Genomic DNA, 15,833 nt, shown 5'->3' on the forward strand with positions numbered 1-15,833 from the left:
ATTTAAATTAGGTTAAAAATCTGGAACTAATAAATATCGAAGAAAAGCAGAATTCCAAATTGTATAATGGAGAAACGTAAATTAAATTAAATTAAAATTTTATGGTATTTACAATGTGTAAATAATTGTGGAAGTATGGTTTCAAAAAGTTTAAGAATACCAAGTTATTTGCAAATTATTGTTGTCTTTAGAATGTAACAACTTACTGCAAAACGTTTTTACCTCATATTTAAAAAACGATTTCCGGTATGATTGTTGAGAAAAATTATTCTTGCTTCATCTGCAGACAGTTATTGTCGCTAGCAGACTTGTAATTTATTGATACACACCAATATTTCAAAAAGAGAGTGTTTGCCGTTGAATTAGGTATTGTTTTTGAAAAACTAAACTACGTAAATTTTCCTGATGCAGAAATAACATTAAAATTGTCGTTAATTTCTTGTTATTTTTTAAAATAAACTACCACACATGTATTGTTAAGACATAAATGACTTGACTTTTGTCTAACTTAAAGCGAATTTCTAGAACAGAAATAAAAGCAAAACAATTCTAAATTATAATTTGATTAGCTCATTAAAGGAAGAAACAGGTATATTGAGATAAAAACATCTTTTGTGTAATTACAGTTAATGATTTAAATTTTTTATATAGTGTCTGTTAAGAATGTAAGAGTTTTTTCAACAACTTAAAAATATACTTAATTGGAGTAATAAAGAAAATTACACTTTTCAAGATTTATGAGAAAATAATGGTCAATAATAATAATACATAATCATTATTAATCGTGATTTTTTTTAAGAGCAAACACTAAAGTTGGTTTAAGATGTACCTATTTAGTCAAGCAGAATTCATAAATCCATTACATTTAGGTACATTTAAGAAGTTTGTTTTAGAATTTTTAGTTTTTTGGTTGTATCGGGCGTAAATATTTGTTATTTATCTTTCTGCTTCTTTCACTGAAAGTAGCTCCAAAAATTTAATCAGTGCTGTAGAAGAGAATTAATTGAGATTACTTCGTACTGCTCCCAGTTTCTATACGAATTTTAATGAAGTCAATTTAATACCTAACTACAACGCATTCTAATAACAACCCACGTACACATTTAAATAATTCAAGGATATAATTAACTACAAGATGTGTAATTATGGATCATCTGTATATTTTTAGATCCAATTTCTCTCCCACGACATTTGTGTGTAAACAATTATTACTTTGCAAACAGACATTCGTCGTGTTCTCAAAAATATCAAAAATTGACCCTAACATGTCCACGGATTTCTTGTTATTCGTCAATGCAGTTTCCTCACAAAGGGAAACCACCGCAAACAAACAACTTCCCTGTGAATATTCATAAGCGCGTATTCCTAATTTGTCGTTATATAACATTCGGCCATATCCACCATTCATAATGGAGAATGCATATTTATGAACCACATGCTATAATCTGATAGCAATCATTTAGCAGTCCTACTGGTACAGCGCCGCCACCAAAATTGTAGCCAACCGTGCGAAATGGGACACCTGATTGTCTTGAATGAATAAATATTTCGCAAATAAACGAGTTCCATTGAAAATCTGAATTTTAACAATCGTGTAGGCCTTTCAGTAATTTACCTAATGCATTCATTGCAAGGGTCACAAACCCAGTGAGGTCAAAAAAAAATTCAAACCTAACTCCCAATCAATAGATATTTGCAATCACAAATCAACCTCTCTTAAATTCCTGCGACTCACACCTCAAGACGATCGGATGTTTCCATAAATAATTCATACGAATGATCAAATTGTGTGGTCGTCTCGTAAAATTGCTTTCATTGTTTTATCACCGTTAGCCCCGTTGTGTTAAACGGAGCATATCTCACGTCACTTTCGCTAGTGCAGCGCGACCAAAGCTCGAACGCGTCCTCGGAGTGGGTGGCAGCTCAAGGTCATCTCCCTCCAGGTCTGAAGACTTAAGAATTGCCTTAAGTTATATAGGGAACCGGCTCTTCAAAGTGAAGCAGTCGGTGTAAACACGTGCATGCATACAACTGCCGCAATGGCAGGTTTTTCAAAGGTATGTGTCATCATTTTAATAATACAAATCTATTTGTTGAAGACAAAGAAATTAGTTTGTCGTAAGGAAGGAAAGCGTGTCTGTTTAATACGATTATCCGGTGGGAATAGCCGACGACAACGCAGATTTCACTATGTCGAAGACACATTATTGTGACGGTTCGTTTTGGTAAATTTACGTCGACGTGTGTTGTTTCATTTTGGTAATTTAGACTATTGTTTCGTGTAGTGCAACTCGTTCATTTTCACGCTGAAAATTAATTTAGGAGGTAATACGAATTTTCCTGTTTCATCACAGCGGTAATTGCGAAGGAAATTATTTTCGTTAATTTTATGTAATAGTAGCGCAAACGTGGACGATAAAAACAGTCGGAAGATTGAAAAATATCACGATCTTCAATGCGCATCTAATCAATTTACATTGTATTTTGAATCAAGGATGTATACAAATACCGGCATAATTGCATCCTTTCTAGTAAAACACATATATTTATAAAAAACGAGGACTATCTACTGTAGATCACTTCATTATTTCACAAATATAACTTTCTCTGGTAATAGAATATGGACTTGAATTTTTCGATTTCTATGATCGGTTTCTTAATTTTTTTATTTGAGACTAATTATGCAGATTGACGGCAAGTTTCTAACTATGAATATTTCCTGTGATTTGCAGCGATTATATTAGCCAAACTCATAACATAATCCACTTTAAGAGGAAGTAAAACTTTTTTTTAACTTTTTGGATCCAGTCAAACCACAATCAACGGAAATCTGACACTAGTAAAAGTAGAAAACATAAACAAATCATCAATCTCAATATGTAATAACAAATTCTATTGAATTTATTTTTGCTAATTTATAACAATCAACCTTTCAAATGTGTTTTAATTTTGCAACACACGACACTAGAATGTTACATTATGAGCAAATAATTATGAAATTGCTCTGAGAACTCTGTTTAAATAGATAATTAAAATTCTTGATGAACTTGTTTCTGAAATATGATGCACATAAACACATTTTTGATGTCTTAATTCTTGTCGGGCCGTTTTTCCCAAGCCTCGTTACGACTGATAGATTGCATTTTGCTCTACTCAATTATGTAATTTAGGTACGACAAGGTTAATCATTTAATTATTTTTGTCAAAATCGCATTCTTTCTGCTTTCTTTGCTTCGCACAAAGCATATCGCAACTGAAATCTCCTTTGATGCCGTAATTAGAGATAAGTTGTTTGACGATTAAGGACAGCTGCACAGAATAATTTAACGCAGGTTGACTCGGATTATCAAATTTTTATGTTTTTCTAGATTACTCCATTATTTTTGCTGCTTCTCCTTTGCAAGAAAACAATCAGTGCAGAAAGTGAATCCAAAGAGGAACTAGTTCAATCTGAGTCGAAAGACGGCAAATTGGAAATTATCAAACAAATAAAGAAAGTAAATGATGATGGGTCTTACACTATCGGTTACGAAGCCGATGATGGGTCTTTCAAAATCGAAAGTCGAGATGTTCTGGGTAATATTAAAGGAACCTATGGGTACATAGACGATTCAGGTCAAATCAAAAGAGTCTCTTACAGTACCAGCAATTCCAGTGAAGTATTAACTAAATCTGAACCTGCTGCATCTGTTGTGCAGAGAATTCCAAAAACTAATCGAACCCACACAACGAAACGACCTAGCTCTATATACTCGACGACTCTGTCAACTCCAACGAGTACAACGGCTCTGCAAAGAATTGCCAAATTAAGAAGTAGCACGACCACGACAGACAGACCTAATTACAGCGAAGTTGTAAACGTGGAAAGTGAACTCTCTAAAACTACACCGAAACCTCCGCATATTGTGTACCCAACTTCCACCCCCAGAATCTTGCTACAAGGTAGACCAATCATAAGGTCTACCCCGCCGACACACACCCAGACCCAGAAATCAGAAGGTCAACTGATTAGACCTGAAGTTGTGACAGCGAGACCGACAGAACTCCCATTATTTAGAAGACTCGCTTTGAAACATCAAATTTTGAATGAAGGCAAGCCCATCGCAGAAGAACCCGAAGTGAGAAGTAATATTTTGAGACGACAGTTGTCCCAAGAGAAGACATCAAATTTTGACCCTCAGCAGCACGTCTTTACGTTGCAGCAATCACTAGGAAACGATGCTACTGATGTTTACAGTGCTTCGGTAACCACTGGTACCCCAAGACCGTTATTTACCACGACAAATCGACCTAGAGCTCTTTTAAGTACGACCACCAGTCCTACAGTAGTGTCGAGACCTACCATTCGATATCCTTTGAACTATCAGAGGAATGTTCTTCAAGATTTGGAATCTAATACACCAGAGTACGCACAAGAAACGACCACAACCCAAGCGACAGCAAACGAGGCCACACCTACTCCAGTGCCAATAGTACAAATTCCCGCTAATAGAGCGCCTCAAGAACCATTAGTTGCAATTAGACATCCCTTCCAGAGAGGTACTATTTTGGTACCACTGAGTCAACTACAAGGGAGAGTGCTTCCGGTGGATTTGAACGAACACCAACCTCAGTATGTTGGACCAAACGAACAATATATTAAAGAAACAACTCCGAAGCCTACTCCAGAAGCCGAACCTAGACCGATTTATGTACGTAGGTTACCGCCACCACAATTCCGTCCGATTCCAGTTCAAGTTGACGAAAATGGGTTTATAAGAGAAGTTCAAAGGCCATCAAATGGACCTGTACCTTCCTATCCCCTCCCGATTCCTGTTACTCCTGCTCCGAAATACATCGATAATGTTGGTGATAACGACATCGAAGATATCAGTCCTCCTGTAAGTACCAGAGACTTTCAAAAACTTCTACAACAGTTGATACTCCGTCAGAGTCGATTGGAACGAATCAGTGCTTTAACAGACCCACGTCGAAACCCAGAATTTTACCATTCAAGATACCGACCCATGTATCGCCCAACCTCTATCCCCTATTATTTCCAACGAGAAGCAGAAGCTCAACAAACCGGTCCTGTTCAGTTCTTACCCGAGAATAATCTTCAACCTAGACAAAGACAATACGTCCATCTTTCGCCCCAACACCAAGCAGCAATCAGACAACAACAACGCCAAGAACAGGAAATTTATAACCAAAACAGTCAGTCGTTTGTGCCCACCAGGAGAGTTGCAAGACTACTCCAACCATCTCAGGATCAACAACAAGAAACTAAAGAAGAGTATCTTCCACCGGATGTGCGTGAAATGCTTCTGCTGAGAATGCTCCAGCTTGCCATAAATCCAGCACTTCCAGTTGCCGAGGATGAGATGGTTCAAGATACGACACCTGTGCCGCAATATAAGAAAGTTCCAGTAAGAAATGTTGAAATCTTGGGCGAGGAAGCCGAGGAAGAGAAACGACCTGTGAGAAACAAGAGGTACAGGGAACCACATATGGATTATTACGAGTAGTGGCGCTAGTCTAGAGGCAACATCTCTGAATATGCATACAATATGCTATTTTAAAGCAATCTCTATGGGACAATGACGCAATGTTAATTGTGTAATAGTACCACCACAAAAAGTTTAGTTGGAGTAGGTATTCAGTCATTTTTTTCATAATTTTGCACGACTCTAATAGCTTACATTGTTATTTATTGGACATAATCATAATCAATACCTACTCACAAAAAAAATACAAATAGAGTAGATGATTGTACAAGTTAAAATAAACAAATATTTTTCTTGTATTGTTTCGTTTTCAAAATGACGTACAATCATTTATTTATGAAAAAATTTATAATGTAGCGAATTGTACACCTCGCAGCATTATTTAATTTTTTATTAGTTTTGCATGTATTTACTTATTCGGTGATATTTTTGTACATATTTATTTTTGTTCATTTTTTACTTATTTTATATTATAAGGTCGGATCATTGATTTTAATTAATGGATTGCATGCTTCAATTATGTAAATATTGCGCAACCTTTGCCAAAGATGTGAATACAGTACCTATGTGGGAACATATTATGTCGTTTTCATTTAAACAACTGTTCCATTATTACAATAAAACAATTAATGAATATTCAAAGAGTTTCATTTTCTAATTTACATGTCGTAACGTGTTAACAATGTATAAAAGCACTTGTGTATTGTCGCACGATCTAATTTCTGTTCCTCACGGTCTTACTCAAGAACTGAGTCCAATCTAGATGGTTCCTCGACAGGTTCCAACTCCGGTTCAATATCACCCGGTGCGTTCCAGTCCTGAACTGACCCACTTCCCATAGCCATAAAGAAACATGCTGTGGTCAGAAGGACAGCAGATGAAACGCCGAAAACCAGTCGCCACCAACCTGCAAACTAGCAACGAAAACGTGATAATCTTGTAAGGTAAAAAGTGAAAACGCACCGAACCGTGTAAACCTTCGGACACAACGTAATTAGCTGCAAGGAGTCCAGCCGCTCCAACAGTTTGACAGAGTCCAAAAACGGTTCCTACGATTATAATTGAAACAAAGTTTTTGTTAAACTGTCTGATCTACCTGCAAAGTTTGGAGCAATATCAGCTGCGCTAGCAAATGCCCCTGCTGGGGTAGCTCCTGTCAGCGCTAATGCAGCGGTGTAAAGAGCAGCAGGAGCGGCAGGATCACAGCCAGTGTAACCTAATACGAACATTAAAGCAGCAGGAGGGAAATGCGCTAAAATTTAAATAGGATAAGTGAAGCGATACAAAAACAAGGATTTACTAACAGATGTAGACAAATAATTTTCTTGCAGTGGTCGTCGAAACAATACCAGACTCTCTCACGTGGTCCACTACTATGCCAAAAGTGATGGCGGCAATGAAATGCCCGATGTGCGGCAACGACTGAAGGATGTCTTGCTGAAAGAGTCGCAGTTGTGGTTATTGTGTTTATTTAATAAATGTGCAGTTACGTATTCGATGGAAAATCCATAAACTAGTTTAAGATATTTAGTGACACCTAGCATAAGTGTGGCATCGGCCCACTGACTCCCAATTACTGCAATACCACAAGCCCATGCTGGTTTGGACGTGAGAAGTCTTCTCCACGGCAGGTGTTTATGTTCCTGCCAATAGAATAATCAGAATTGTCTTGGTTTACTGTTACACTTTTAATTACGTCTCTTTTGGGTCGGTTAGGATGTAACGACTCTTCAACAAATCTCCACCACAAAAAATACCAAAGAAATGAACATAGAGCAATGACGTAACTCAACCAATCTCGACCAAAACTTCTGACCAACAAAGTACCCAAAATCCCTACAATAGCGTATCCTAGATTAACAGCTGCAAAAATAAAGTGACAGTAAACGGTCGGAAAAGAGATGTTTCAGGATATTTGACCTGTGTATAAAGAAACGAATCCGCTGACGTGCTTGGGTTTGATCCAAGTCACCGCTAGCATATGCGCAGCAGGAAAAGTCGCCCCCTGAAATATTGCACAAATAACTTCCCCTTGTCTTTCGAGAAAAATTCAAGTTGAAAACCACAAAAATCCCTTGAATTATGCGAATGGCAACGTGGCTCGGTGTAAGCCACGCCGCAGGAACCATGATTGCCACCACTCCGGTTCCCAGGACTCCAGCTCCAAACAAACGTTCAGCTCCGACTCGTGCTGCGACCCTGCTGGCTCCCAAGGGCGAGACAAGACTACCCCACATGAACGCTTGGCGAAGAACTGCTTCGGTTTCGTCAGTACGAGTCATCGGAATCTGTCAAACGAATCATTACGATGTTTAGGAAATGCGTAGATACTCTACGTACCTCTATGTGGGGAATCGATCTGACGACATGAATAACCGTCTTGTTAGAAGGCGGTTGACAATATCGCGTAATGTAACTAGTATTTTCGACATATTCGGCAAATTCTGCTGCTGAATATGATGAAGTACTGTTCGCTCTCAAAGCTACAGAAGCACTTTGCTCGACAACACCGCACAAGACGAAACCTGTGATTACGAACACTGATAACATCTGACGTGACCCGATCTGTTCTAAATCGTAATAAGGTTATATGTTGATTTAAATTTAATGTTTGTTAAACTTACCATTAACGACTTTTGTCGCCCGCTGCAGCTGGATGCTACCCTTCTTAAAGGTAGCAAATCCGGGGGCCATAATATTAAAAATAATTTGAATTAAGCACTAAAGAAACATTTTTATTGTACTAAACAGAGCTATTCTCTTTGAGTAAGTGCGGTGACAATTTATATCTTCTTGATAAAATAATTGGTCTCCTCTTACTTGCTTCCGCTAACAACCCACGGGAGAGTAGGATCTGCTAGAAATTTATTGTGCATGCTGTACAACAAACAAACTGAACTTAATAAAATTATTTTTCCGTATCTTGATGCATAGACCGCTGAATAACTTGTCTCATTGTCAGAATTAATTATTAGAAGTAAGTATATTTTTTGTTCGACACTGTCAGAATTTGAGAATTTTCTCCTGTGTGAACGGATTTTGATAAATTTGACAACTTGTCAAAACGAAACGTCAAGCTAATTTTAAAGGTTTTTAGCGATTTGGGGCCTTTGGGGGGCTCGTCGAACAAAAAAACGTTGTATTCAACTCGTTCTTGTGTAATTTGGGCTTTTTTTGGCACTCGTGGATCTTTAAAACTCTCGTTTCACTCGAGTTTTAAACTGGCCCACTCATGCCAAAAAAAGCCCAAATTACACACGAACTCATTAAATAAACTACTATTATCAATTTTAATGTTATTATTTTCGATGATAGTGGTTTTGAAAGAAAATTGTCTAACAGTTTTAATTTCTTTTATTTTTAATTACAGTAGGTATCGTGTAGTTGTTTACAAAGTAAAGCTCAGTTAATCAGTTATGACTTGCAAGCTTGCAACACCCAAGCCTTCTGGAATTCCAACCAAAGAGATAATTGATAATGATCATTGATGGATAAATTGCATTTTCTAATAAATACATATTTGTGCTAGGTAAATTACTTATTGATGTGTGTGTAAGAACTAAGAATTTCCTTCTCGATTTATTTTCAACAAAAAAACGTTCTTTACAGATTACTTAATTTTGTCTCGCCGCATACACAGTAGATGTCGCGGCGCACTGTAAATCCGTCAATTTTAAAATGGCAGCACCACCTGTTTCATGGACCAATGACAGGCGTGTTTAATTGTTTAGTTTTTGTTTAAATTCAGTTGTTTTTGTTTGAATGGTTTTTCTACAATATTTAGTGAAAAAATGTGATTTACTTCACTGCTATGAATATATCGTAATAGGAGGCAGAGGAGGTAATATATTTATAAAAAACCGACACGCCAACACAAACCACAAATTTATTTACATTATTCTAACCTAACTTTTTTTTACAGTTTACATGGTTCAAATTTAACACGCAAAAAGGTGAGAAATGTTAGTTAAGCGTCACGTAATGCTTGAAAACTCATCTAAATCGAGTAAATTAATAACAGGCTTGTGGAAGTTATACCAAAGACAGCATGTGGCATTTTTGCGTATTTTGTTTATTGTTAATAGTGGGATAACAAATTGCGTTTTTATCAAGATTATTATTGTTTACTGTGTACATCTCAATGATTGAACAGTAATGTTCTGCACCTTTGTGACTTTCAGAGGTGGTTTCATGATTTGTAAGTTTTTCTAGTTGCGAGTTTAATTTGGAAGTACTCTCACTGAGTAAATATTTCTGCAATTCATCTCTGAAATAATTATTAACCAAATTCCATATTCCCACAGTGTACCAAAACATAACAAATAAAAAGAAAAAACCTTTGAAAATTAAACCAAACATGGTGTTACAATTTATGTGTTGTTTTTGTATTCCCTGTACATATAATATGCTGTTTCAAGAGATTCTTTTACTTGAGGCCAGGATATTAACAGAAAGATTAAGATGGAATTTGCTAGTACAAAGAGTTTTAAGTTTTCAATGCCTTCATTTGATCGCAGCCACTTGGAAAAACCTTCTTCTTCCTCAGAATCGGACGGGTGACCGTTTGGTTTTGCTTCAAGATTTTGTTTAGAAATTTTGGTTTTTGATTCTTGTTGCTTCTTTTTCATGATGACGCCAATTTATTCATTTTTTAATGATCTGTAACAAGCAATTTAATGATTATAAGCTGCCATCAACGTAAAGTAGGTAACGGGTGTTTTTTTTTTTAATTTGGCGTCGAAGTAGGCGTTCAACTGTCGATTGTGAACACACTAGACGGTTACACGACGCCTACCTCGACGCCAAATTAAAAAAAAACACACTTTATGTTTAATTATGTTTCTTTAATTTTTTAAAAAATAAAATTCAATTGTACTTTGATCGTGTTTTGCACTAATTATTCCACATTCATGTCACAAAAGTGAGTTGAAATTAATTGGAATTGTCATTAACGCTAGTAGACCTAGAAGATACTGTTTTTATTAAAATAAATAAATAAATGAAATAAAATATGTACTGCTACAGATGAGAGTTAGGTTTTCACGACCAACAGTTGATTTAATGAACTGCAGTTGTATTAAACTTTGCCTGGAATAATGTATGGTATAATTAAATGTAACTGACCTAGCAAAGATAAATCGAAAGTCCCAGGCTCGGTCGTGTTAAAGCGTTCGTGCAAAATGAATATTTCTAATCCATCCGTTTACCATAGCATTTAGGTAGGTTTCATTACTCCAGACTATGTCGAGCCGTTTCAATTTCAAACAGTCCGTGTTGCTTAAACGCCAAGTTAGTCTCATTAATTATGGTTTGCTTGCGTTCCACGGTGACGTACTTTGATTTCATTGTCGAAGGCAAACTTGAGAAACTCTAATTTGTAAGTTTTGATGCAGGCAAACAAAGATTCTGTGAAAGGGACGAATCAGCAATTTGAACGGGCGCCAGAGGCAATTAAGGTGAAGTCACAAAATCAAAAATATTCGCTTCGAAAAATTTTTCCCTCTTAAATCAGCGAGGCTCTTATTTTCTCCCAGTTAAGCGTACGGTTTTAATTAAACCCGCTGAAGACAGAGCACGTCCTAAACTTACATGTAGTAAAATTTTACGCTTTCAGTAATTATGCAGGAGCTGACGTCGAATGTCAGGTGCACATAATATTTTCCCCTCATTTATTCATTTTAAAATGTGCATATACTGTTTCTGCCCCTTTCTCAACTCAGCTTCACATTTGGGTGACGCACAAATTTATTATTCGTGTGTCACACCTGAATTTAACAATAATAAATTTATACGCATCACCTCAACCACAATATGAGTTGATTTTCATGTTTCTAAAAAATACTTCAGGTATTGTAGCTATGTTCGTGTGTATAGTAGATTATTTCAAGCAAGCTTGAGTGTAGGGATTTCAGGTAAATATTTCAATTACAAGGTTCTCGCAGGTCAATAATGTGGAAGCTTTTAATTTCCTTGGACTGTTCCATTGACTGTATTTGAGGCACTGTCGCACGCACTATTACATCCTTGCAATAGCTTCAACGAGAGGTCATTTCATTTAAATCACCAAGTACATAATTCTCAGCCATTACGTATTAAAATATTTTTTTGTTCGTGGTTGTAATAACAATATCACATTTACTTTTTGATTTAAAAATATATATTTTTTTGTCATTTCAATGATGAGCCACAATTTTTCCTAACATGAAAACAGCCCACCATAACCTGACACAATTGATTTGAACTGAAAGAATTTAATAACGAGATGCTGAAATCTCAGAAGAATTCACATCCACAGAGTAATTTGAATTTTTACCAGCAGCAATATTTTTTTCGTAATAATTATGATAATTTCAAGGCAATTTTAATTTTTTTTTAATATAAACAAATCTTACAAATCACTTCAGGGAATCTGTAGTGATTCAGTTCTGAGGTGTTTGTTAGTGGTAATGTGTATGGAGAAAGCCGGTGGCGCGAACAGTGGGTGGACAGATTCAATAAGAGACAAAATTGATTGCAATGACGTCATATGCTTTTAAGACAATTGACTGACGAACTATGGAAGGTGAACACAATATTCCGGTTATGTATTCAATGCACAAGCATAAATCGCTGCATTGAAGTTTTTTCCACTGCGGGTAACGCTGTGACGTTAAATTTTAATAGTTTTATTATTGCAATGAAATTATTGGTGAAAGCACTCATTCTATCGATGCAATAAAAATTGTTTGTATTCATAAATTGAATGCGGTGTTAATGGAAATGAGTTAATGTTGCTCGAATTTTTAGTTAAAATAATTAGAGGTGACCGATTCGTACGTCTTCAGTCATTATAAACTTGATTACGTAATTTATTGAATACGGAATATAAACAAGTGAGACGGCGTACATTTACATTAGTACATATACACAGTGGACATTTTTCATAGTCAAGGAAGAGAGCTTTTAATTAACGAAGGAGTTAACTGTTGCAGACGTAATTGGAGCAGCACGTTTCCAGACGTCCAAGACTATCCCGTCTGTCGAGATACTTTACAAGACATCCAAGAGGATTGTTCATAACGACACCACAACTCACTATGTGGTACCATTAGATGCCATTGAAATATCCTCATCACGAGTCGGAATGTTCATCCGCACCATAAGAGGATCTTGACCTCTGCATCGTCCTCTTTACTTGTTTATCTGAAATTTTCTCTTCAAGTCTTGACGCGTAATTTACGCATCAGCTATTCCTGAACTTATATTGACTTGATTCACATAAAATCAAGAATATTTACATTTGACTGCGGATAAATATGAAAATGTGTAATCTCCGTCTAAATGAAAGGAATATTTCGTCCAATTATTTTTAGATTCTGACGGTATAATACCAGTTTGAAATTGCAGGATTTTTGTTTGTTTTTTAAAGCGATCTGTGACGAGGGTGAATTTGAGGATGGTTAGAATACAATGCCGTGATCACGTAATGCACAACTTCCATTCAATCCACTCACCGTTTCTCTTTCCTTCGTATCCTGCAAGGAATCTGCGGTCCGACGTAAATCAGTGTTTTTGTCACATCCGTTGTGTTTGGCTGTTAGGACATTTATCAGATGCTAAGAGGTCTGTTTGCGAGTAGTGGTGAACATGAACTAAATACGTCGAGAATCCCTATACAACTCGCTCGATGAGCTTTCACGCTAATCTCATTTTGAACTAATATTTTGCGACTTACGACTTACGAATCCGTAGTAACGACCAAAGTTGGATGTCGTGCGTTCTCGTCGCTGGAAATCTGTTGCTTCCCTTTGTATTCCTGTTATTTTATTTTTGTATGAGCTCCTCCTGGTCGAGATAAAAATCCAGTTATTTAGTCACATGTAAAAAAAGCTTCGCATCGGATTCGAAGTCTGAAGAGGATAATAAATTCGAATGGAGTTTATTCACTTTGTTAGATTGTTTGACTGTAAAATAAAAATAAAATTCAGGGGGAAAGTCGAAATGGAAACCAACAAGAGAAATAAATTTTGCTTAATTGGAAGTCAAGTGACAAATTGGAATCGGCGATTATTTTAATTTGAGAGAAGAGAAGATGCCAATTAGGTGCCGTAAGTTAATAAGCTCGTTTGTATGTAATTTTGTAGCAATGGGGGTGGTTAATCACTTGCTGATTCGTGAGTGTCGTTCTTTCTCAGTTATTCCAGTCTACTTATTTGTCCATATTTTTGCAACATACGCCACTGAAAATATTTGCGTAGGCGCAACCAACAACCTTTAACATAAATCACATTTGAACGACTTGGAACATCATAAGAGGACGATAGTCATGAATTTTGAAACACTTTCAGAAATTCAGATCTCGACAGGGATATTGAATGTCGAAATCTCTAGTTCAAACGAAACAAGTTCAGATTTGAATCGACAGTGCGGTGTTGCAAATTATACAAAATTGAGGGGAGGAGAAGCGACGTAAAGTGTTGAAAGATTCACGTGAAATAATTGGTTTTAATCCGATTTTTCTTGGTAGTACGTTGTTATGAGCTTCACCGTGATGGGGGATTATAATGGTCCGTTTTCAAGGGGGGGATCGGATTCTCGTCGAACTAATTCGACTTTCTAAGCCAAGTTGAAAACCAATCAAATCCGGGATGAACTATTTACTTGGTTTTTCGTTGAAGTCATAATTGATATATAGGTTTCCGGGGATTTAACCGATTAAACTTTGTCTTATCGCATCGTATGAAATTGCGACACTCGGTGTAACGTGGTGATAATTGGATGGTGTAATGGGTCTGTGGACAATTTCTATTAGTACCAGAGAATCTCATCTCCTGCGCCCTTATTCTATTGATAACAACTCCCTAGATTGAAACAGTTCATCCACATAACTTGATTATTATTACAGTAAGATTCCGCGATGGGGTGAGGCGATAAAACCCTCCATTGTAGATAAATATGATTCAGTTTACATCTGCCACAGACAAGCATACAATTTCGGTGCAAATTTATCCGTGTATCGAGCTTAATAAGAAATTCAGATGTGCTCTGGCGAATTAAACGCGAGCCTTTGTCCTACACGGAGTTCTATAACTCACGGCTACAAGACAGCTTAAGTCATAATATTTGTTAACGGAAGAAGTGTTCTTGTTACGTGCAGTTAATAATGTTCCGGAGGGACTAATTATTGCTCTACAGTAATTAAATTATATTATCTCGTTCCTGCTTTCAGCGCGAGTGGGTGGGCACTTAGGAATCGGATTAAAACGTCTCTTTCGTTTAACCTTTTTCCATTGAAAGACAGTCGCGATCGGAATCGGCTCCACTTCTTTCGTCTTCCAGTTATTATTCGTTAAATTATTTTGTCAGTGCGGTCGCATTATACGGGAGAATTCTCCTCGACTTGACGTCTGCCCGTACGCCGTTAGGGCTCCGACTTGCGACAAATGGCACCTCCATTAAATCAGTTAGGATATTAATTACATTAGGGATCCTTGTTACGTCAGTCATCATTATTACCAACCGATTTTCATTTCGCAGCCATTAGTGTCGACGCCATTTACCTAAAATTCGTTCGTGTACGTTTTTTCGCGGGGGAAATTCTTCCGTTCGCTCGAATTTTATTTGTTTCGTTAAAGTAGATTTTTGCTATATTGTGAGCTTCCCCAAAACATTCGCAGAATTTTATATTTCCTTGTGAAGTTTTTCTTTTTGCCGGAATGAATGACACCGTTTTAATTTCCACACGTCCCACCGAGCTTAGCAATGTAAAATCTGCAGTACCGGGGTTTAATCATTATTTTTCCGACACTACGTATTGTGATTTTACTAAAATGAACATTTCACGCCTCACTGTCACTCGTTTTCTTTGTATCGTAGGTATATATTTTTGGATGCTCGTTATAGAGATCGTTAAAAAGCAATACATATTTGATTATATCGAAAGAATGTAACTTTGAAACTTGACGAAACTTTCAGCAGCACTACAGCAGCGGAATTATGTAATGTTTCATTCAAGTTAGATTAAAATATTTGGAATGATTACGTTTTTTTGAACGGATAAAAACGTGAAATGTTATTGAATGTGAAATTTATAATGTGCTTCAGGCGTTTAACTCGAGTTAAAATAAACATGAATTGCACCAAAAAATTGTCATTGGCAGAAAATTAATGTGGTAGAACGTTTTAGAAATAAATGCTTTTTACGAATGTCAACAATTTGTTAATTGATGACTTTTGACAAATCCATTTCGTGGCAGAGAATGGAAGCCTCAGTATCGATTAGATGTTTTAAATTTATAATACATCGGTAATAAAATAAATTCTGCCGTGTAAAAAATGAATTTCGAACGCGCCCTTGCATCTAAAAAA

At 36.5% G+C, this 15,833-nt stretch overlaps 3 protein-coding genes across 5 annotated transcripts in view; 2 read left to right on the forward strand and 1 right to left on the reverse strand.

Moving 5' to 3' along the window:
* Positions 1–1,872: 1,872 nt before the first annotated feature.
* LOC138134934 (mucin-2-like) lies at positions 1,873–6,122 on the forward strand. Its single transcript, XM_069053535.1, has 2 exons — positions 1,873–2,057; positions 3,369–6,122. The coding sequence occupies exons 1-2, from the start codon at positions 2,022–2,024 to the stop codon at positions 5,505–5,507; spliced, it is 2,175 nt and encodes a 724-aa protein (XP_068909636.1). The 5' UTR covers positions 1,873–2,021; the 3' UTR covers positions 5,508–6,122.
* Positions 6,117–8,378, reverse strand: LOC138134935 (sialin-like). Its single transcript, XM_069053536.1, has 10 exons — positions 8,111–8,378; positions 7,827–8,056; positions 7,550–7,774; positions 7,407–7,491; positions 7,183–7,349; positions 6,977–7,129; positions 6,791–6,923; positions 6,583–6,738; positions 6,450–6,535; positions 6,117–6,400 (listed from the first exon to the last, which is right to left on the reverse strand). Exons 1-10 carry the CDS (start codon positions 8,178–8,180, stop codon positions 6,224–6,226), a joined length of 1,482 nt encoding a protein of 493 aa, XP_068909637.1. The 5' UTR covers positions 8,181–8,378; the 3' UTR covers positions 6,117–6,223.
* Positions 8,379–9,157: 779 nt separating this feature from the next.
* LOC138134636 (FERM and PDZ domain-containing protein 2-like) overlaps positions 9,158–15,833 on the forward strand; it is a 69,590-nt gene continuing 62,914 nt past the window's right edge. The window contains exons 1-2 of one of the 3 annotated variants that reach the window (XM_069053011.1): positions 9,158–9,327; positions 9,409–9,439. The gene's annotated coding sequence lies outside the window, so the exon portion shown is untranslated. Of the gene's footprint in view, positions 9,328–9,408; positions 9,440–10,921; positions 10,943–11,913; positions 12,049–15,833 lie in introns of those variants that run through there. The other 2 variants (XM_069053012.1, XM_069053014.1) reach the window with 2 other exon arrangements.

Source organism: Tenebrio molitor, chromosome 7 (genome assembly GCF_963966145.1).
Source record: "Tenebrio molitor chromosome 7, icTenMoli1.1, whole genome shotgun sequence".
In the NCBI taxonomy this organism is placed as follows: domain Eukaryota; kingdom Metazoa; phylum Arthropoda; class Insecta; order Coleoptera; family Tenebrionidae; genus Tenebrio; species Tenebrio molitor.